The sequence below is a fragment of the Oncorhynchus kisutch genome, linkage group LG13 (assembly GCF_002021735.2).
Source record: "Oncorhynchus kisutch isolate 150728-3 linkage group LG13, Okis_V2, whole genome shotgun sequence".
NCBI classification, from domain to species: Eukaryota; Metazoa; Chordata; class Actinopteri; order Salmoniformes; family Salmonidae; genus Oncorhynchus; species Oncorhynchus kisutch.
In genome coordinates this window covers 40600732-40622909 of record NC_034186.2, presented here as the reverse complement: position 1 = coordinate 40622909, position 22178 = coordinate 40600732, and the positions used below count along the sequence as shown (strand labels likewise).

General features: G+C 40.1%; 2 protein-coding genes across 2 annotated transcripts; one reads left to right on the top strand and one right to left on the bottom strand.

Annotated features, from left to right (window-relative positions):
• The first annotated feature begins 794 nt into the window (after window positions 1-794).
• LOC109902951 (solute carrier family 35 member E1) lies at window positions 795-11007 on the top strand. Its single transcript, XM_031786250.1, has 6 exons — window positions 795-1349; window positions 2540-2610; window positions 4080-4217; window positions 5960-6085; window positions 6515-6760; window positions 7426-11007. The coding sequence occupies exons 1-6, from the start codon at window positions 1022-1024 to the stop codon at window positions 7660-7662; spliced, it is 1146 nt and encodes a 381-aa protein (XP_031642110.1). The 5' UTR covers window positions 795-1021; the 3' UTR covers window positions 7663-11007.
• A 1638-nt stretch (window positions 11008-12645) lies between these two features.
• On the bottom strand, window positions 12646-21070 carry LOC109902386 (prostaglandin E2 receptor EP4 subtype). The gene is made up of 2 exons (XM_020498696.2): window positions 19892-21070; window positions 12646-19799 (listed from the first exon to the last, which is right to left on the bottom strand). The coding sequence occupies exons 1-2, from the start codon at window positions 20675-20677 to the stop codon at window positions 19533-19535; spliced, it is 1053 nt and encodes a 350-aa protein (XP_020354285.1). The 5' UTR covers window positions 20678-21070; the 3' UTR covers window positions 12646-19532.
• Window positions 21071-22178: the final 1108 nt, after the last annotated feature.

Sequence of the window (22178 nt, the reverse complement as noted above, 5' to 3'; positions counted from 1 at the left end):
TCCTGAGATGTTTGCCTTAGTTGAGAGCCTCTGCAGTGGCTTGACTTTTAACCTCAACATCCACATTTTAAGTAGTCAAAGGAGCACTCTTTTGAGCCAGTCTTTCTAAAAGTAGTTTACAACATATCTGTGATTAAATATCATATTTAATGCGCTATCCAGATACATTTGGATAATTTCCCAATTTTCTATCTCCGAGTCCCTGGTACATAAACACCTCCTGGGGTTAATTAGGAGCCACTATCGCTCAGCACTTGGCAGGTGGAAATGTTTTATGTTGAGGGCCCATAAACTCCTTTGTGTGCAAAATATGTTAAATAGAATGTTTTCCCCAATATAATCAAAGAGAATCTGGAATGTAATACCTTAACAGTCAATGTGATTAGATTCCAGTGTTCTATCAACGACAACACTTTGGAGATTTATTTTGTCGTAAATATTGGTCTGGACTGTCAGGCATGTTTGTTTTGCACAATCTAATGAATTGAAAGAAGGCTGTCATTGTAAATAGAAATGTGTTAATGGTGCATGGTAAATATGTCTATGAGCAGTACAGTTTAAATATTTAAATTATTTGGGACCTCTGCTGTAAGGGGGTGACGCAATCAGCTAGAAGTAAATTGCCGCGTTCATGTATTAGTTGGAATTATGGAATTCCGACTTGCTAGCTGGTTGTAGTTATACACGTGCTGCATTCAAAAACTAAACAAGTCGGACATTTCAGAGTTCCGACTAGCAAGTGAACGCGGCATTTATTCTCAGCGTTGTACGTAGCAGAGCTACGTAGTAGCTGCAGAGACGGAAGAGGAAACGAGACACCCCACTCGCTGTTTCAATGAAAGTCAACTAGACCAGACCAAGTTGCTATTACATCCGTGTCTATGGGAGACACACCCAGTTAAGTAGACCGGAACTGACATTTTTCCCCCCAATGGTAAATTGCCTGAGTGAACTGTCTTCATTTATCCACCATCTTTGGTAGCTGCTCCACGTCTCACTGCCAGTGAATCCGAACTGGAAGATGGCTGCGGTGGAACGTCCCCCAGTCAAGGAAGGGGTCCGGATAGCTTTACTCTGTTTCTGTTGGTACACTGTTAGTTCGGGAGGTAACGTCGTTAACAAAATTATTCTAAATGGATTCCCTTATCCTGTCACCGTTTCGCTCTTTCATATACTCTCAATCGTCGTCTTCCTTCCTACGTTGTTGAAGGCATGGGGAGTCCCAAAAACAGAAGTACCAACTATATACTACAAATGGTATATTCTCCCTTTAGCTTTTGGGAAATACTTCGCTTCTGTGTCGGCCCACTTCAGTATATGGAAGGTACCGGTTTCCTACGCACACACTGGTAAGACTTGTACGAGCTCTGAATCATTGGTTGACGTTTTAACTAACGGAATGTTAGCTAGTTCGCAACATTAGCAAATCTTTGTATAATGCTTTAGCTTGCTAGCAACGACATCGATTGCTGTCTTGTCCTGTCAATTTAGGCAAGCTTTGTTTAAGTCACTTGACGATTAGCCAAGGAGCTTGCGTCCTCCCTTACTTACCAACACACTGGGGTTGTTTGAATACCTTTTTGTTTGGGGGGGCCTACCTCAACTCCTTCACTGAGATGAGTGCAGACTCGTTTTTGAAAGGAACCTCGGACTCCTACTTCTTCGAGTCGCTATGCGTCGATAGGAAATGTACATTCTGAAACCTTTACATTATACCTATGTTTGTCCTCTGTTGCATGCCTTTGTTCGCTTAAATTCATACTTTTTAATAAAAGGTTAATCAAATACAACCACAGACTGTTTCCTCTTGCTGTTACTTTAAGATGGCAACTTGGCGCGGATGCGCATGTGCCAATTGAATCTCAACAGGAAAACGGTCGGTGCTTCACCTTTCTTGACTGGGTCGTCACTAGTTACCACAGCCACAAAGTCATAAATCCTGGCTATTTTTTTATCTTCTTAAAATCGGATTTTAAACCTTTACTACACTTAACTTTATGCCTAAATCTAACCTTAAATTAAGAACAAAAAGCAAATGTTTGTGTTAATGGATCTCTAGCCAATTTTGACTTTCTGGCCATGGTCACTGGTGGGAACCTGACAGCTCAGAAATGTGCCCTCGGCAACACTTAATGACACCCCGTTTTTGTATTATACCATTCACTTCCTAATTAGCTAGGTACCTAATGTATGACATAAGTCATAAGCCTTTATAAAGTTGAACTGTAACTCATTGCTGTCTTACCTCAATAACTGACATGTATAGCTATGGTTGACGCAGTGTCATAAGGTTATGATGCAATAAGTTCCACGTTTTGTGTTGACCAGGGGTGTATATGTGACGCACGAGACACAATGAGACTTAAACTCTTGGTGTGTAGCACAATCGCACGGGCTCTTAAGTCTTTAAACCATTGTATCTCAAGTCATGCACCTTACCTTTTGTAACCTAGGCTTGTCCAACTCAAGCCCTTGCCCTCAAGTCAAGCACTGAACAGGATCCTTTTATCTATTTTCTTTGTTTCTTTTCACTCCACAGTCAAAGCCACAATGCCTATATGGGTTGTGTTGTTATCAAGGATTATCATGAAGGAGAAGCAAACCACAAAAGTGAGTAACTCAGAGAATTGATAGTGTACAAGTTGCTTTCTAATATATTTTGTCCAAGCAATGGTGATGTGGCACAATGTGAGCCTGTCTTTTGGCTCATATTACCACCAGCCTTGCAGGTGTGTTTGCAGGTCGCAGCTTTGAGGCAGGAATAAAACACGCATCCGGTTAACACTGCGTGTAGTGCACAATAAAAAGGCTATTTACAGTGCATTCAGAAAGTATGCAGACCCCTAAACCGTTTTATTCTAAAATGGATTGAATAATTTTTTCCCCCCTCATCAATACCCCATACTGACAAAGTGAAACAGGTTTTTAGATATTATTGAAAATGTATTAAGAATAAAAGATACCTTATTTGCATAAGTATTCACAACCTTTGCAATGAGGCTTGAAATTGAGCTCCGGTCCATCCTGTTTCCATTGTTCATTCTTGAGATGTTTCTACAACTTCATTGGGAGTCCACCTGTGGTAAATTCAATTGAGTGGACATGAATTGGAAAGGCACACACCTGCCTATATAGGTTCCACAGTTGACAATGCATGTCAGAGCAAAAACCAAACCAAGAGGTCGAAGGAATTGTCCATAGAGCTCCGACACAGAATGGTGTCTAGGCACCGATCTGAGGAAGGGTACGAAAAATGTTCCCCAGCATTGAAAGTCCCCAAGAACACGGTGGCCTCCATCATTTTTAAATTGAAGAAGTTTGTAACCACAAAGGCTCTTCCTAGAGCTGGCCGCCCGGGCCAAACTGAGCAATCAGGATTTTACTACTTATTTGTTTTTTGTGTTTTTTTTCCTGATCTATTTTTTTACTTAACACGTATGTTTATTAACTGCGTTGTTGGTTAAGGGCTTGTAAGTAAGCATGTGACAAATACAATTTTATTTTATTTGACTTGAACCCTATCGAAGGTCTCTGGAGAGACCTGAAAATAGCTGTGCAGCAACGCTACCCATCCAACCTAACAGAGCTTGAGAGGATCTGCAGAGAAGAATGGGAAACTCCCCAAATACAGGTGTGCCAAGCTTGTAGAGTCATACCCAAGAAGACTCGCGGCTGTAATCGCTGCCAAAGGTGCTTCAACAAAGTACTGAGGAAAGGGTCTGAATACTTATGTAAATGTGATATTTCAGTTTTTATTTTTTTTTAATACATTTGCTAAAATTTCTAAACCTGTTTTTGCTTTGTCATTATAGGGTATTGTGATGAGGGGAAAAGAGAAATTTCATCCATTTTAGAATAAGACTAAGGTAATAATACACTAGAAAATGTGAAGGGGTCTGAATACTTTCCAAATGCACTATATGTGCCACAGCCATTTAGAGGGTGGGTTCAATGTGACAAAATGTCCCATAAACAAATTAGCAAAACAACTGCATGTGTATGGATGGTAATGGTTTCAACTATACTTTTTGACTTTGGCCGACTTTCTCTTTTGCACTCTTGTCCTGTGCCTGTCTCAGGTGTACGTATCTCTCATCCCCATCATCGGAGGAGTGCTTCTGGCCACAATGACAGAGCTGTCCTTTGATGTATCTGGGTTAGTCAGTGCCCTGGCCGCCACACTCTGCTTCTCTCTGCAAAACATATTTTCCAAAAAGGTATGTCTTAACAGTCGGCACCCTTTGAAAGGACTTGTTTGTGTTGTTAGATGATGGATACAAGTATAGCACATTTTGAACTTAGGAGGACCTTTTTAATTAAGTATGTGTTTGAGCAGAGGTTGTAGAATAAGTTCAAGACATTTTCCTTTTAATAGAATACTGTATTTGAAGTAAAAGCACTCCTTGCAATATTCAAGTGAAGACATAATAGACATCACTCATACTAAAAAGGAAAACTGAAGGGCAAGGCCTATTTGTATGAAGCCTTGTCAGTCCTTGCAATACATTTGCTCATTACATACTGTAGATGTGCTGTGTCATCTGTCCTACATTTTCCTGCTGTTTTAAGTGGTCTCCCTTAAACCAATATTTGAGAAGGACACACACTCACCGGCCAGGTGATTATTATTAGGTACATCACCCCATTCACAAAATTGATTGCTCCTACAGACAGGAGTCAGGTGGCCGTGGCTTGCTATATAAAGCAGGCGTCGAGGCATTCAGTTACTGTTCGATTGAACACCAGAATGAGTGACCTAAGGAACTTTGAGCGCTGCATGATCGTCAGTGCCAGACACGCTGGATCCAGTATCTCAGAAACAGCCGCCCTCCTGAGCTTTTCACACACAACAATGACATCAAAGATTTACAGAGAATGGTGCGACAAACAAAAAAAACATCCAGTCAGCGGCAGTCCTGTGGGCGAAAACAGCTCGTTGATGAGAGGTTGAAGGAGAATCGTGCAAGTTAACAGATGAGCCACAAACAGACATACTGGAGCAGTACAACAGCGGTGTGCAGAACGCATCTGGGAACACACAACTCGTCAGTCCTTGTCACAGGTGGGCCATTACAGCAGACGACCACACTGGTTTCCACTCCTATCAGATAAAAAGAGTGGGCACGCGATCACCAACACTGGTGATTGAGGAGTGGAAAAACATTGCCTGGAACGTGACAGCGAGTTCCGTTTACTTGATTGACCTGCGCAGTCCCCAGACCTCAACCCAATCGAGCATCTTTGGGATGAGATGGAACGGGCTGTTCACAGCAAACTAGATGGGTGTACCTTAAACTGGTCGGTGAGTGTATTTACCCCATAGCACATTACTCTGTGACGTGTTATGAATTACTTGATATTACTAACCCTGCAGTCAAATGACTGTAATAATTTGTAGTGTTAGACTTATATACAAGGATGTCTTGTTAATTACCAACTGCTTAGTTACCGGTCTCTCATACTTGTTGATGAAGAAAAGCATCCAACCGACAAGGAATTTGTGTGACCTCTGAATTTCTAGCGATGTGTCTTTTTGCCTCGCTTTGAGGTGTGTTTTTCTGCTCACTTGATTTCGAACGCCTTGATCAGACAGATTACGTTTCGGGAAACACTAGAAGCACAATAATTTCCATTGGAACGCTGCTGTTTACCCTGCAGCACTGCAGAGGCAGTTGCGATGCGTTCTGTGTGGTGCATACCTTGGATTTATCCAGCGTATGCATCAAATTGTATGCTAAGACTTTACAGAAATAGGAGCAGAAGGTGAATGTTAAACTTTTGTTGCACATGCATTAACAATTTTGGATTACATCATGGAAAAAGTTTGACTGCATAATTTATTGCGGAGAATTGATGCAGTGACACTGTCGGTCTGATCGAGGCATAAGGTCAACACTACAGTTGTTTTCTACCTAAGAAATTACAAGGGCCGTGAATGAATGTGCATTTTTCTTTTTAGGTGCTGCGGGACACGAGGATCCACCACCTGAGACTTCTCAACATACTGGGCTTCAATGCTGTTTTCTTCATGGTGCCTACGTGGGTTCTGGTGGACCTCTCCTCATTCTTGGTTGAGGGGGATTTTGTGAGTTAAAAAAGGATGGGATACGTTTTTCAGTTTCGTAAAGTGTATGCGCAGGTTCATACATTACGCATCAACTAATGTGGTCTAATTGTTGTCCAGCTTATAAGATAGTGGTTAATCTACTGCATATGGTATATGTCTGTCTTATATCCACATTATATATATATATATATATATATATATTCACAAGTCTACAGGATGTCACACAGTATGTACCATAAATGTGTTATCCATTTCCTTTGCCTAATCCTCAATATACCTTCACACACAACAAAATCTCTAGTATCCGGTTGCCTTTTGTTCATTTGTCACATTGAGACCACAACCTGGATACATTCTATTTTCCTTAGAAAGTCATGACTAAATCCATTGTTCTCTCCAAATATCCAAGTAATCATTTCCTCCCTCCTCTGCATATAACCCCTCCAGACAGGCATGTCTGAATGGACCGGCACCTTCCTTTTACTCCTCGTCAGCGGCTTCTGTAACTTTGCTCAGAACGTCATTGCCTTCAGCGTCCTCAACTTGGTCAGCCCGCTGAGCTACGCTGTGGCAAACGCCACCAAGAGGATCATGGTCATCAGCATATCGCTCCTGATGCTGCGTAACCCAGTCAGCTCCACCAACATCATGGGCATGATGACGGCCATTGTGGGCGTCTTCCTGTACAACAAGGTGACTCCTTCTGACAGGCTTACATATACTTTTTGGGCATTTATCCAGTCAACACAATTACTGCATTCACCTACGGTGGGTAAACCACTCACACATCACAATTATTGCAATGTAAACCTTGAATATAGTGGCTATCTACACAATCAGTGCTACTAAGAAAGAAGCGCATTTGTACATCTGCATGCTTAATGCTGAGTTTGATTTAATTGTTAATCTATTTCATGAACTAAGTTGAATTAGTTGTTGGTGACCAACATGTTGGAAATGTTCAGACACTATTGTACTATGCAGCGTGAAGTCTGTAGAGCAATTTTCATTTTGTCATCTCCGATGCAAATTTGATAAATACCCAACATCCTATGGGTACACGCCACACACCTTGCAATTTTGATATTTAAACTCACACGACTGTTACAATGTATTAATAGACAACCAATTGTGCTTGTTGCTGCCATGGTGCTTGCTCTGCGCTGCATGAGGGGGGGGGGGGGGGGGTTCTAACAGTGCTCTGAAGTCCTCCCCCACCGAGGAAAGTTTTACATGCAACTTTATAACTATGTAGAACTTTGAAATCACACAATGGTAATTTACATCAATGTGTGTTTTTTTTGTCAATCTTTGTTATGTGTTAAGCTAAGCTATTCACTTCTCTTCACTGCCAACAGGCGAAATATGACGCCAATAAGGAAGCTAAGAAGAAGCTGCTGCCTTCCTCCAAGCAGGACACAATGTCCTTCGACAATTTGGGACTGGACAAGACGCAGCCCAATGGTTCAGTGCCTTTGTCCCAAGGCTCAGACATTCAGTATGGTCGAAGCAAAGTGCTGACCGACCACTTCCAGTACAGCCGGCAGGCCTACACGATGAACTACGGCGCCTCCAACCACCAGTATGTGGTTTAGGCTGGTGGATGCCTACATGGACATGCTGTATAAAGAAAGGAAGGCAAGTACTGTCGTATTGGCGGGAGAGGAAAGTATCAATCGTGAGTTGGCCAGCATTTTGTCCCAAAAATGTTCTCCTAACATATTTTCTTCACCTCTGCGTGTTTTTTTATTTGTTTTGATATGAACACTTAAAGATAGTTCAGTCCAAATCAAAGTTTTTTTCAGATGTTTTCAAACCTTAAAAGTAATCTGACATCGAGATAAGCCCACGTCAACTCTTGTAGCTCAAGCTGTATGTCTCAATCATGAGTGAATGAGAAAGATTGGCACCATCTAATTTCATCATGTTTTGTGGTGTCAATATTTCCAGTTAATTTGGGATTGAGGGATACCATTGAATCTACACAACAGATGCCTTGGAACATGGACTCATCTGACAAATGTTGATTTTGGAGTGAAGTTAAAGATGCAGTACAGGATCTGAAGCACATATTATACAAATTGAAAACGTTTATTTTTTTTGTAGGATGTACCATATCATACGAAATGGGTGACGTAGTGCACAATTTACGAGGACGCATTTTGGCTCGTGATCACTACTTTCAAAACGCCTGTCTGAAATTTGCTTGCTGAGGAACGGATGTTGCTGTATTCTTTTTACTGTGGAAGCTTGCTAATGTGGTAATAATTGTTACCGTAGCCACAATGGCATAGGTCCAAATAAATTGAACAGAACATTTTCTCTATATCTAAGAACATGAAATGTTTTGAATAAATTACCATGACTGTAATGCTTTGAATCAGGCTTGCACTCAGTTATATTGACCCCAGTTATAGTGACAGTTATCTGATCTGGTAAAAGCTTTGTAATATGGGGTTACAAGGGTCAAGTAACTGAGATGCACCTAGTTTTATGTGGCAGACCTACTTGGATCAGGTATAAAAGTCAGTAGACTCCACATGCTTTTGCCCGGTTTGTCTTTCTTCTTCCCAATATTCACACTTAAAATTGTCTGAGATTGAGGAATAGTAATTTAGCCTACAGGGAACGAGCTGTTTTTCAAAGCCGATGTGGAGCACCTGAACTAGTTAACTGGTTAAGGTTTGCACATTGTAAAAAGAAAAAGATGTGACAGAGCGACTGTGACTAACTCTTGTGTGGAAGCTCTATTCTAGTCTACAGCTGGAGAACGGATGGTAATAATGTTGTTAACCCCATTAACTTAAATGTTATACTTGTTGAATATAAAATTCATATTCTTCTAGTCTACATTTTTCATTTGAGTTTGCTTGTTTCAATTTGTTGCAGAACATTCCAGCATTGTAAGTGGACAATTTCTTTGCTGTTTCCTAACTGCAGGGATGTTCGCTCTGACTGTATTTATTATTATTATTTATTATTATTATTTACCTTTATTTAACCAGGTAGGCAAGTTGAGAACAAGTTCTCATTTACAATTGCGACCTGGCCAAGATAAAGCAAAGCAGTTCGACAGATAAAACGACACAGAGTTACACATGGAGTAAAAACAAACATACAGTCAATAATGCAGTATAAACAAGTCTATATACAATGTGAGCAAATGAGGTGAGAAGGGAGGTAAAGGCAAAAAAGGCCATGATGGCAAAGTAAATACAATATAGCAAGTAAAATACTGGAATGGTAGTTTTGCAATGGAAGAATGTGCAAAGTAGAAATAAAAAATAATGGGGTGCAAAGGAGCAAAATAAATAAATAAATAAAAATTAAATACAGTTGGGAAAGAGGTAGTTGTTTGGGCTAAATTATAGGTGGGCTATGTACAGGTGCAGTAATCTGTGAGCTGCTCTGACAGTTGGTGCTTAAAGCTAGTGAGGGAGATAAGTGTTTCCAGTTTCAGAGATTTTTGTAGTTCGTCCAAGTCATTGGCAGCAGAGAACTGGAAGGAGAGGCGGCCAAAGAAAGAATTGGTTTTGGGGGTGACTAGAGAGATATACCTGCTGGAGCGTGTGCTACAGGTGGGAGATGCTATGGTGACCAGCGAGCTGAGATAAGGGGGGACTTTACCTAGCAGGGTCTTGCAGGGTATTGCATGTCTAGTGACTCTATTGTATATTGGGCAGCAACAAACTACTATTTTGGGCAGCAACACATTTTTGCTGTTTACCATCAATACAAATAATAGTATTTATTTGGATATCTTCTCCTATGGTATGTACTGAATAGCACAGTTCTGGTTGGCTGCACAGAGATGAACCAGGTGGATTTACACATTTGTAGAACTGTGTATGTATGAGCTTGTGTGGAATTCTCAGGTAGTTCCAAGCTTATTTCATATTCCATTTAGTGAAGCTCCCGTATCATTTGGTTCAGTAGGTTTGGTCTGGTTACGTAATGAAATTCATACTGGCGTGGTGATTAGGCTATTGAGATTTTAGTACATGTGACTCACTTATGCCTGTTATCTGCATGTCCTCATGAATTAGAGTTTTGAATTTACCTGTCTACTGGATAGTGTTACAAAGTAAACAATCATTTGTAGAAATCCAATGACAGTGGATAACTTCAATATTAGGGTTTGATTTCACCTTGGCTTATAAAGTATGGAAGATCAAATGTTGGAGCAATGATTGGATTCTACTAAATCTCATTTGTCACCTTTTAACATGTAAAATTTGAGCCCATTGTATTATTTTGCGACCTATTTTTATTATTTTATTACTGTGCTGACATTCTGTTAAACTGTCTCAAGCTTTCCTCTTAAATCTATGGTTGAGTTTGTCACGTCCTGATGCGAGATGCCAAATGAAAGAAGCTACGTGGCTCAAGTCAATATTTATTGGTCGCTTACACACTTATCGCAGGTGCAGGGAAATGCTTATGTTTCTGTCTCCAACAATGCAGCAATATCTAGCAATACAATAACAAAACACACATACACCCCCGAAGGATTTTGACTCCTCTTAAAAGGCTTGTGTGATGCAGTAGCACGGAATGATGGAATCTGATGTATATGTTTAATGTAAAGCCTAATATTTGACTGTACAGTAGGCTAAATAACATTTTGAACATGCGATTTAGAGAAACTATTTTCATTAAATCTGGGATGGCATTTTAAGGTTATGACTGTATTTACTGGAATGTACATTTGACTGTGTGGGGGTTTGCTTTGTAAAAGTTGTATAAATGACATTTTTCCTGTTTTAAAGGATCTTGAAAAACAGATTTTTTTTTACTGAACCAATGTTTATAGATTTTTATTTATGGTGTCTAGGTACAGAAAGTGTACATAAGTGCAACCATGCACAGTCTTGTCTGCTTACGTTTTTAGATGTATAAATAAATGCATTGTGAAATGAATAAATGCATTGTGAAATGAATGACTTTCACTGACTTTGGAAAGGTGTGTGCTTACATTGGTAAGTCCAAAATATATTACTATAACTTAAGTACTATTGTTATTGTGGACATAAAATATCTAATATAATTAATGTTCAATAAATAGTTTTCAATTGTTTATAATAATCAAGGCTAGTATGAACTTTAACTCAGCTCTACAGCCTATCCAATGTAAAGCTAGTGCTACCTCGGATCAAGAGCAGACTTCTTTTTTACAAGAGCTCAATATTCCCCTTCCATTTCATACTTTCAGGCACGTCATGGGTATTTGAAGATTGCTTGGATGAGGTCAATGGAGTACCACCATATGAGTCATAATACCCATAAAACATAGTGGTCAAATAAGGAAATGGTTCCAGTTGTTTTTCCAGCATTTATTTTCCCATAGGGGATTTTCGAAGCAGGATATAGGCATATCCTGGTGTGACGTTTTGATAACCATGTAAATCTCAGAGAAAAAATCATTTTGTCCTATTCACCTGTATTTACCCCCCCCCCCCCCCCCCCCCAAATGCTAATGTGGTTATCATAAAGAATTACAAATGCCATGATGATCTGGACAAGATTGCCGAATCAAGACAAAGGTAAGAATATCTGGATTAACTATCTGTTAGCCAATTTATTCATTACCAAATTTAGCTAAATGTCTTTAAATTGACCATTCTGTCTTGTGCAAGTTTTAAATGGACATATTAGTTGTTAGCAAAGGTGTCAGCTAAAGATGACGTGCAAGAGATTACAGGGATTTGTAGTCTCGCATGATGTCCACTTTAATGCTAATTAGCATGTTTGAATTTGAGAGTAAATAAAGCTGACTCTATTGATAAAAGTGATCTTGTCCGAGAGAGATTTACATGGTTATCCCACATGAAACAGACCTATTTTTTTAAGTGTTTCTAAAATGACCTGATGAAAAAACTATTGGAACCATTTCCCTGTTTGACTGCTAGGTTTTATGGGTATTATGACACCTCTACTGTGGGGCTTCGTATTGGTGGAAATGTTAACTGTGCCATAGGGGCTAGGGCACGAGTCAAACTCATTCCACGGAGGGCCAAGTGTCTGCAGGTTTTTGCTCCTCCTTTGTACCCGATTTGATGAATTTAAGGTCACTAATTAGTAAAGAACCCCCCCTCACCTGGTTGTCTAGGATTTAATTTAAAGAAAAAAACAAACCTGTAGACACTAGGCCCTCAAAGGAAGGAGTTTGACACTCCTTGGCTAGAGCTATGGCCTTTCTGTCACATTTCTCTAAAACTATTACAAAGACTTGGGCTGCTCCCATATGGAAAAGTCATATGGCCTTATATATCAAAGAATGTGACATATTTGAAAATATGTATTTTAATAATGTACATTTCACACCCCCCTTACACATCTGTTGTTAAAAAAGTAACTAATTGTCATACTTTAGTAAAAGTAAAGATACCTTAATAGAAAATGACTTAAGTGAAAGTCACCTGGAAAAATACTACTTGATTAAAAGTCTAAGTATTTGTTTTTAAATATACTTAAGTATCAAAAGTAAATGTAACTGCTAAAGTATATTTAAGTATCAAAAGTAAAAGTATAAATAATTTCAAATTCCTTATTAAGCAAACCAGACAGCACAATTTCCTTTTTACATTTTTATTGATGGATAGCCAGGGGCACACTCCAACACTCAAACATAATTTACAAATGAAGCATGTGTGTTTAGTGAGTCCACCAGATCAGAGGCAGTAGGGATGACCAGGGATATTCTCTTGATAAGTGTGTGAATGGACCATTTTTCCTGTCCTGCTAAGCATTCAAAATGTAATGAGTACTTTTGGGAGTCAGGGAAAATGTATGGAGTAAAAAGTACATTATTTTCTTTAGGAATGTAGTGATGTAAAAGTACAGATACCCCAAACAACTACTTAAGTAGTACTTTAAATTATTTTCACATAAGTAATTTACACCATTGTAAAAAAATAACATGGATATGTATTTTCATCATGCAAAATGTACTCGGAACATTTGGTTTTCTTGTTCAGTGCATTTATTGCTTTGAAATGTATTCCAGAATGAAAACAATATACATGGCATGTATTTAAAAACCATACATAAATCTCACACGTAGAGATGAATTATTTTCTAATTGCATTTGGCAACATTATGACTACTTTGTTTCTTGTAGCTACTGTAGATGATACTTGTCATCTCATTTTGAGATTAGATTGAGATGGCATAGATAACTATTGTAGGTTTATATTTTGTTTGAAAATGCACAGAAACCTATGAAAGTATGAATATTTATTTTTGTACACTATAGTTGTGGCTGCCCGTAAGGTTATGGCATCACATTGTACAGAAAGTCTAAAAGCTGCAACCACGCCCAAGTTCTCATTGATGGCATTGAGGTGGAGCGTGTGCCCAGCTTCAAATTCCTGGGTGTCTACATCTCCGGGGACCTCTCCTGGACCCTCAACACCTCAACCCTGGTCAAAAAGGCACAGCAGCACCTGTACTTTTTGAGGAGGCTGAAGAAGGCCCGCCGGTCTCTCAAGATCCTGGTGAACTTTTACCGCTGCACGGTCGAGAGCATTCTGACTAACTGCGCCACAGTGTGGTTAGGCGGATGCTCCGTGGCTGACCGGAAGGCCCTGCAATAATGGGTGGTGAAAACCGCACAGCACATCACTGGTGCCCAGCTCCCTGCCATCGTAAACCTCCAGCGCAAGCGGTGTCTGCATAGGGCGTGAGGCATCATCAGGGACCCTTCACATCCATGCTACAAACTGTTTGCCCTCCTACCATCAGGTAGACGGTACAGGTCTCTACGTTCCCGCACTAGTAGGCTCAAGAACAGTTTCTTTCCAGCTACTGTAACCCTGCTGAACTCGGTGACACAGCACTAGCCATATCCACCCGCCCACTGCTTAGTACTGCCTCTCAGGGACCTTGTTGCATTACTCTCTTTGCACTCTTCACTGTATTACTGGACTCTGATATTGCTTTGCAAAGTCTGATTAAGGACATTTTTCAGTTGTACATGTACATGTCTACCTTGGTAACCTCTGCTGCTCTCCCTGTATTTCAGTTGCATGCCTCCTTGCACTTTCAATTTGCCTTCATTGCACATTTATACATCCCACTTAGATTGTATATTATTTAATTGTTTCATTTGTACATTTTTTTTGTACTCTTTTATTTGCACTTCTGGTTAGATGCTAACTGCATTTCATTGTGGTCAATCACATTGGGTCATTTTTGTGGGGTCTCCATCTCATAATGCACATATAAGGATAACAGGTAACCGGAGATGTTTCGCCTATGAAAGAGGCTAATTGCTGTTCACCCAAACTAACACTGTTTTCAAATGAGAATGCCAGTTTTACTCATTGTAATTATATGGGGCAATGGCTGTGGTACAGTATGTATAGGAATGTATTATTTCTAGCATTGTAGAGCTAAGCCAGAGACGTTATCTTTAGACCTAACTCAAATGTAAATATCTGGCTGTGTCATTATGACTTCGGATAATTATTTAGGACTTATTTCATTTGAACAATTCTAGGTGGCAAAACTAAAAGGGGAGAAAAAGACAGATCCTGAAAAAAGTGAGTAGGTTTTTGTTAATCGATTGCAAAAAAGCATTTAAGTGTGCAGGTATTGTCATGATATATATAAAAATATTTGACTTATTAATGACTCATGGCAGAAAGAATGGTGAATATTATTTCAGACACTGACATGGCTTAAAGGGATTCTGCTATATTTCAAGATTTAGGTTGCTTTTTTAATAGCCCCTGAGTCATACGAACTAATGGAAACCATTTGTATGTGTCTGCGAGTAGTTTGGAGATGATTGAAGTTAGCATTTTGTTAGCTTAGCGCAATTACTCTAAGTCTCCCACAGTAGCCAGCTCCTCTCAAACAGGGAAATGGAAGAAAAGAAACTTGAAAAAAAAACTGGGAAATAGACCTAACTACTCCAAAGCTGTTGGTCATTTATAGTCTTACAAAGCTATACATAGTAATAAATATTTTATACATTTTATTAATTTTACTAATAATAATTTGAAACATTCTATCCACTTCCTCATTCTCTGTCCCGTTGGCACATAGATATGTACAGAGTTCGCAAACATTGTATCTGTCTCATTATGGCGTCTGTAAGCACAGAGACGGTGCCATTGAGACAGATGCAACTGCACGCAGAGACATAAAAATGGTATTGATGAGTTCATCGAAATCTCACGGTATCCCTCTAAAAATGTATACCCCATAACAGGGTTGGGGTCAATTTAACTTTTTTACACCTTAAAGTCAGATGGCTAACAAAAACATGATAGGTTATGGTGGCAATTAGACAAAATTCAATGTTTGTGGCCAAATCCTCTCAAGTTAACAACTAACCATGGATTACAGTTTCTACTTTCAGGGCAAGGAACAATATGACTGACTATAAGGTGTAAAAAAGTTCATCCCTTAATTGAATGTATAAATCGGTCATTGCAAATAAGGCATTAATGGTCAAGGATTTCTTATTAAACTGAATCTGATAATTGTTTTTCAATTTAAAAAATAATAATATATCTCTTAATTTATGAGCCCAAACCCAACCATTAACTGTTCTATGTGCTCTTTATCTTCTATTTGTTGCTTCCTTCCACAGATGCTGGCAAGAGTGCTTCCCGGGTGTAACAAAGGGACAGGTGGGAACGGCTTGCAACAGTAAAATGGCTGAATTAAGAAGTGATGAGAGAAACATTTAATGAATAGGATGAAATTAAGTTTTTATTGTTTTGTGTTTGTTCTAATGTTTTATTACCATGGCTACAAGTACTATGACTACAAGTATCACTGAAATAATGCAGGTATTGTGAGATAAGGGACATATACAGTGTCTTCAGAAAGTATTCACACCCCTTGACTTTTTCCACATTTTATCGTGTTACAAAGTGGGATTAAAATGGATTTAATTGTCATTTTTTTGTCAACGATCTACAACATTTGTAAAAAAATAAAATAATTTAAAAGTGAAAAATAAACAAATATCTTGATTAGATAAGTATTGTCATATATTACTTTTTCGTATGGGCTGTTCCACTCTAACCTTCTCACAAAGTATACACACTTTTCGGCTGCTTTGAGGAAAACAACACAAGAGTCGATGACATGGTCCCCCGCTGCTCACGAAGGCAGGGCTCCCAATCTCTGTAGTCAACGTGAGTAGGACCTTCAAACATGTTAACCCTCGCAAGGCTACCAGCCCAGATAGCATCCCAAGCCGCGTTCTCTGAGCATGCGCAGACCAGCTGGCTGGAGTGTTTACGAACATTTTCAACCTCTCAATATCCCAATCTGTCATCCAACTTGCTTCTAGATGGCCACCATTGTTCCTGTACCGAAGCACACTGAACTAAATTACTATCTGTCATCATGAAGTGCTTTGAGAGGCTAGTCAAGGACCATATCCCCTTCACCATACCCGACACCCTTGAACCATTACAATATGCATATAGATCCACAAACGACGCAGTCGCTGTTGCACTGCACATCCCGCTGTCCCGCCTGGAAAAGAGGAATACCTATGTGAGAATGCTGTTCATCAACTATAACTCAGCTTTTAACACCAAGCTCGTCACTAAGCTCAGTGCCTTAGGTCTAATCTCCCTGTGTGACTGACTGGCCGACCACTGGTGGTGAGGGTAGCCGACCTGAAATGGTCTCACCACACCAACACCGTGGTGAAGAAGGCGCAACAGCGCGCCTCTACTACCTCAGGTGGATGATGAGATTATGGAAGGAACTTCTACAGATGCACCACTGAGAACATTCTGTTGGGCTACATCACTGCCTGGTCTGGCAACTGCACCGCACTCAACCACATAGCTCTCCAGAGGGTGTTGCAGTCAGCCCAACGCATCACCGGTGGTACACCGCCTGCACTCCAGGACATTTACAGCACTCGGGATCAAAGGAAGGCCAAGAAGATCATTAAGGACCTCAGTCACCTGAGCCATGGACTGTTTACTCGGCAACCGTCTAGCAGACGGAATCAGTACAGGTGCATCAGTGCCAAGACCGAGAGACAAAAAACTGCTTCTATTACCAGGCCATCGGATTGTTGAACAGCCATCACTAACCGTCAACCAGTTAATGCTCACTCACACACCTCATACTCACAAACACACACACGCACACAGCTAACGCTGCTGTCCCATGTCATAGAGACATTGAAACATTGGACACTACCTGTTTCACACAGAGTATTTAAATACTGTATATCCCCGGCATAGCTCATTCTAATACTTCTACTACTGTACTTTGTATTTGGTTACACTGTTTATACACACTGCATATTTATTTATATACTGGATTCTTGACATAGCTCACTCTAATATATATATATACTGCTGTACATATCATTCTTAGTATATATTGTGTAAATTCTGCTGGTGTACAAACCTGATTTGAATGTCTATGGTACAAACGTATAGATTGCATTTTGATTACTGTTACAGTGCTATTTGGGTTATTAATTGGATTCTTACCAACGTTTTTTTTTTTTGCTGTACTTTTTTACAAATATTTTAAGTATTTGGATACTTGTTTGACATTTTACTGCATGTTAGGAGCTAGCAACATAAGCATTTCACTGCAACTGCTATAACATCTGCTAAACTGTGTATGTAGGTGACCAATAAACGTTGATTTGTGCCAGTACATTCCTTTAAAAGGAACAGGTGGAAAGTCCCTCCAGCCGCTTTCACCAATCCAATACTTTTAAATGCATGAGTGGAAGTGAACACTTCTGGGTGAAGGGTAGAAAATAGGAACACAACCTAGGGAAACTAATCATCTCCCTGGGGAGTCTCTCTCCCATGACCTCCATGACAAAGTTCAACGCCTGTTTTTTGAGAGTAACTGCAGTTGCAAGTATAGTTGCTGGACAGTGTTTAGAATTCAGTCCAAAGTTTTGAGAAAAACTCTTGGACACATCCTGCTCCTCTGAGGTTGTTTACAACTCTGCAGAAGAGACACCAAAGTGTCTGATGTGAAATGTCTGTTACTTTGCGTTTGTTGCCCCTTCAGGGTACAGTGTAGATCCGGGAGATTAAACTACATCTTGTGCATTAACTGCCTTTGAGCTTGATCCATTAGCCCCTCAAGGGTCTATGGCACAGTAACGTAACATAACAGGGATAGAATGACGCCTGACAGTGGGTTTTCACCAACAGCGAATTCGGCAGGAGAAGTTTTTCCCCCTTTTCATTTTCAATGAGGGAACACAGAGAAATGTGAGGGAGATTGTGGGAAAGTGAGCAGCGAGAACCCTGCTAGCAGAGCGGTAGAAAAAGTTGAGCTCTGCTCTACTTTATGCAAGTTTCAAGAAAAGAAAAGCATTGGCATGATTCGTTGTGAAGGGGAGGCGCCACCTCTGGTAAAAACCATATTTAAGTGAAGTCCCCACTTCCGTTTTTCAGGGGAAAGAGAAGTATCCCTGATCTTGCAACATCCGCTTTCTGCCAACACCGCTAAGGGTGATGACACAGTGACTCTATCAACAAGGGTCTTGGTTAGAGGCTCAGTGCAAACAAAAACTTGATTTTTTGGTGTGTTTTATATATATTTCCACACTATAAGGTTGGAATAATACTGTAAAATTGTGAAAATTATGTTTAATGCCCTTTTAGTGTAAGAGCTGTTTGAAAAGGCCTCCTGAAATTTCTGCCTGTTTGGGTGGGATGCAATTTTGGTCTGCCTGGTGACATCACCAAATAGACCAATAAGGAAGAGAGTTCGAAACCTTTCTGCCAATAGCTATTTTTCCGTTTGAGCCTCCCCGCTCAGACCAATCCCAGAGAGTCCTAGCATAATTATTGCTTGAAGAATTGCTCTTTGCCAAGAAGTTATTTGTGTTAATTGACCATTTTAATTCAAAACAATCACAGTAAGGTACTTAATTGTTATCCGGAAATGATTTGGTATTGTGATAAAAACGGCTGCATTGGACCTTTAACCAAGTAATGAACAACCTCTCTGTGGCCACAATGGGGAAAAACAAGGGGTCATCTCAGGCCAACACTAAACAAACTCAAAAACCTAATCATTCCGTAGACCCACTCTTTGCTCATTGATATTACCAATGAACTTAAAGTCTGAATTGGTTAGCAGCACTAAACACACCTGGTGTTTATACAAACGGATCTCTTTAACTTCACAATGTAATATTTATTGTTTGTGTAAAACATATACATAGCTGTGATTGAGCCAAATGCTTGAGCCCATAGTACTATCTATAATTGAACTGTTACATGGTTAATTTGTTTAATTAATCTACTGTTTTTGAAAGTTATATATTTAAAACAGGTGAATTGCCACCCATCATCAATTATATCGACAGAACACATTGTGAGACTGGATATCGGACAACTTGTGGGGAGAAATGGCAAGCTTTGTCCCCCCTGGGTGACGTGAGCGCACTAGGCGACTGTGGCGGGCAGGTGAATTATGCTTTTTTATGCAAGGCGCTTCACAGAGGTGTGAATACATGGGTGTTTGTAATGTCTCCTTGGTAGTGGAATGTCCTTTGTGATGATTTTACTGGCAACATGGGTGCTTTGCCTTTGCGACCAATGTAAAACACTTTAGAGAATCTCTGAATCTTACGGAACAAAGTCCTTCTCAGAAGGATGTAGATCCAAGGGTCAAGGATGGCGTTGACCGAGGCGATCCGAATAGCCATCAAATCTGCATGGGAATTCTCGGTCCATGTTATCTGGTTAGAAAATACGCGTACCTACAGCAGAATAAAAAGAGATGTTAGGTGTACTGCTTCTCTCTTCGGTAACCTACATGAAAGCATAATATTTAAGACAAAATGTTTCTTACCACCAGCGGCGCTGAGCAACCTAAAACAACCACGGAGGTCACCATGAGCACCGTCATCATTTGCGCTTCCACGCCGGAGGAAAGCGCTTTCCAGCGCGCCCGTGCGCTCCCTCTTGTAACTGGACTTTGGATTTTCCTGCGACGCATTATCAACAGATTGCCACAAACTGCAAAGTTGAGTACTATCGTCATCAATATCAGTAAAAAACTCACACTGGCATATAAAAACGAATATGATGCAGGCAGTGTCTTATCAGCCCTCCAGTTGATGAAGCACCACGTTTTGGAGGGCTGACAAATGCTTCCAGCCATACCCATCACTGGGAGACAACAAAATGCAATGTTGCTGAGATAAATGCAAAACAAGCACTTGCGTGCAAAATGTTGGTCAATTCCCCATCTTTGGTAAGTGTAAGGGCAGCATATCGCGAGGTAGCGCTCAGCAGACATTGCGCATATAATACTTAGCCCAGCCACTCCGAAGAACAGCAACAAAAAGGAATGGAATTCACAAAGGTTAGTATTATCATATAACACATTTTCATTGAGGTAAGTTGCTATAGTGATTGGGCTGGCCAAACAAGTCCCAAGCAGATCCGTCACAGCCAAACCACAAACTAGGGCGAAGAACGCGGAGGATTTGCGCTCCTGCTTAGATCCAGAAAGAGCGGCTATTGCTATTATATTTCCAATGACACCAACTGCAAACATTAATACGGGTACAGCCATCGCTTCAGCTGTCTTGTCAGGCAACGTATGTGTAGATGAATTACGTGTATCGTTCATGTTTCCAATCCAGAAGTAGGCTATCAAATGCACGCTATTTGTTCTTTTTTAGATAGCCGTTCTTTAGGCTACTTCATACGTCCAATCAAATCCAAGCAGATACTGCGACAGATGTTTGTCTTGTAAATTCCACGTTTCATGTTTGCTGTTGTCCAATAGCCTAAATTGTCCTCAACCTCGCCAAATGTCCAGTGGATGGAAAAACATGAAAATGCTCTCTCGACTCAGCAAGCTGGTCATATACCCAGCGGGGTGTCTGTCTTGATGTCAACGTCTCATCAGGAAAACCCAGACTGTAGATGGATGGTAAGAAAGAACACTGTATCATTTTTATGTCCCATCATCACTAACAGTTGTCACTTGACTCCCCAAAAACCTGCGCAATTTCCGGTGCCCCTCTGGGTCAGTATTAACTAAGTTCTCGAGAAAAACCTTTAGGCTTCCCCCCAGCCAGCATCATGAGCTTCCTGATTTTTTTTTCTCACAAATGATGTGATTTATTTGTGATTTAATTTATCTCATAAATCATTTATTGAAAGGAGTTGTTCTCTTGGTTTTATCCATTCAAATGTCGCAACTTCCAAATTGTGTAAATATCTTGAAGTTAATTGAAAAACTCACAAAGTCAGTGGTAAGACTCGTCACTTAGCTTTGTCATGTTAGCTGCCCAGTAACATGAACACAGTTTAAACAAAGCCTGAGTCTCAGCTGTGCACCTCAACCAAATATGACTGTAAATGGTAGTGAAGTGACATCTAGGATGGAAGGAGACAACGTGAACGATGCCAGTGCACTTAGTGCCGTCTCTCTCCCATGCCACTTCTCCATTATTGGATGACTAATTATGTGTTTAGATGGGGCCCCATGACCAAGGGTGAATGTCTCAAACACTTGTTAAAAAAAAGAATACAACACCTCTGAGAGGGATGACTTCACTGGCACACAACCGGCCTCCTCTTATATACAGTTTATATCAGCAATACACGAAAGTGGCAGGCCTAGCCATAGCACTCAAGTTGGCCTTTTGTATACTGCTCACTCAAGTATTAAAAAGCTGGGTACCACACTGTGGGTCAAATCGTGTGGCTCCTACACACCTGATCTATGCACCCAGTGGAATTAATAAACAGCCCAAACATTTTCAAATTCACCTCAGAACCCTTTCTCCTTTAACTGGAAAAAAATACTTGTATGACAGAAACATAATGTGATGAATGCTTCAGCTGTGACTCTCATTAAAATATGATTTTCGCCTCAAATACCCAGCTAACACATAACGATCTGAGAACCATCAGTTTCTTAGAGCTTGGTGAAAGCGCGGTTGTTCTATAGTTATTTTGCATACAACCTTCCCACAACTTTCTAGGAATTGTGCAGGTTAGTTTCTTGGCTTTGGAACAAACATTCTTATTTTCTTGGCATCAAATCCAATTTTATTTGTCACATGCCGAATACAACAGGTGTAGGTAGACCTTACCGTGAAATGCTTACTTACTAGCCC

Excerpts from the sequence above, each read along its gene's own strand:
- LOC109902386 (XM_020498696.2), bottom strand. The coding sequence starts at position 20,677 with ATGAACGATACACGTAATTCATCTACACATACGTTGCCTGACAAGACA. Across the intron at positions 19,800-19,891 it reads GTTGCTCAGCGCCGCTGGTG|GTACGCGTATTTTCTAACCA; the intron begins GTAAGAAACATT and ends ATTCTGCTGTAG.
- LOC109902951 (XM_031786250.1), top strand. The coding sequence starts at position 1,022 with ATGGCTGCGGTGGAACGTCCCCCAGTCAAGGAAGGGGTCCGGATAGCT. Across the intron at positions 1,350-2,539 it reads GGTTTCCTACGCACACACTG|TCAAAGCCACAATGCCTATA; the intron begins GTAAGACTTGTA and ends TTCACTCCACAG. Across the intron at positions 2,611-4,079 it reads AGGAGAAGCAAACCACAAAA|GTGTACGTATCTCTCATCCC; the intron begins GTGAGTAACTCA and ends TGCCTGTCTCAG.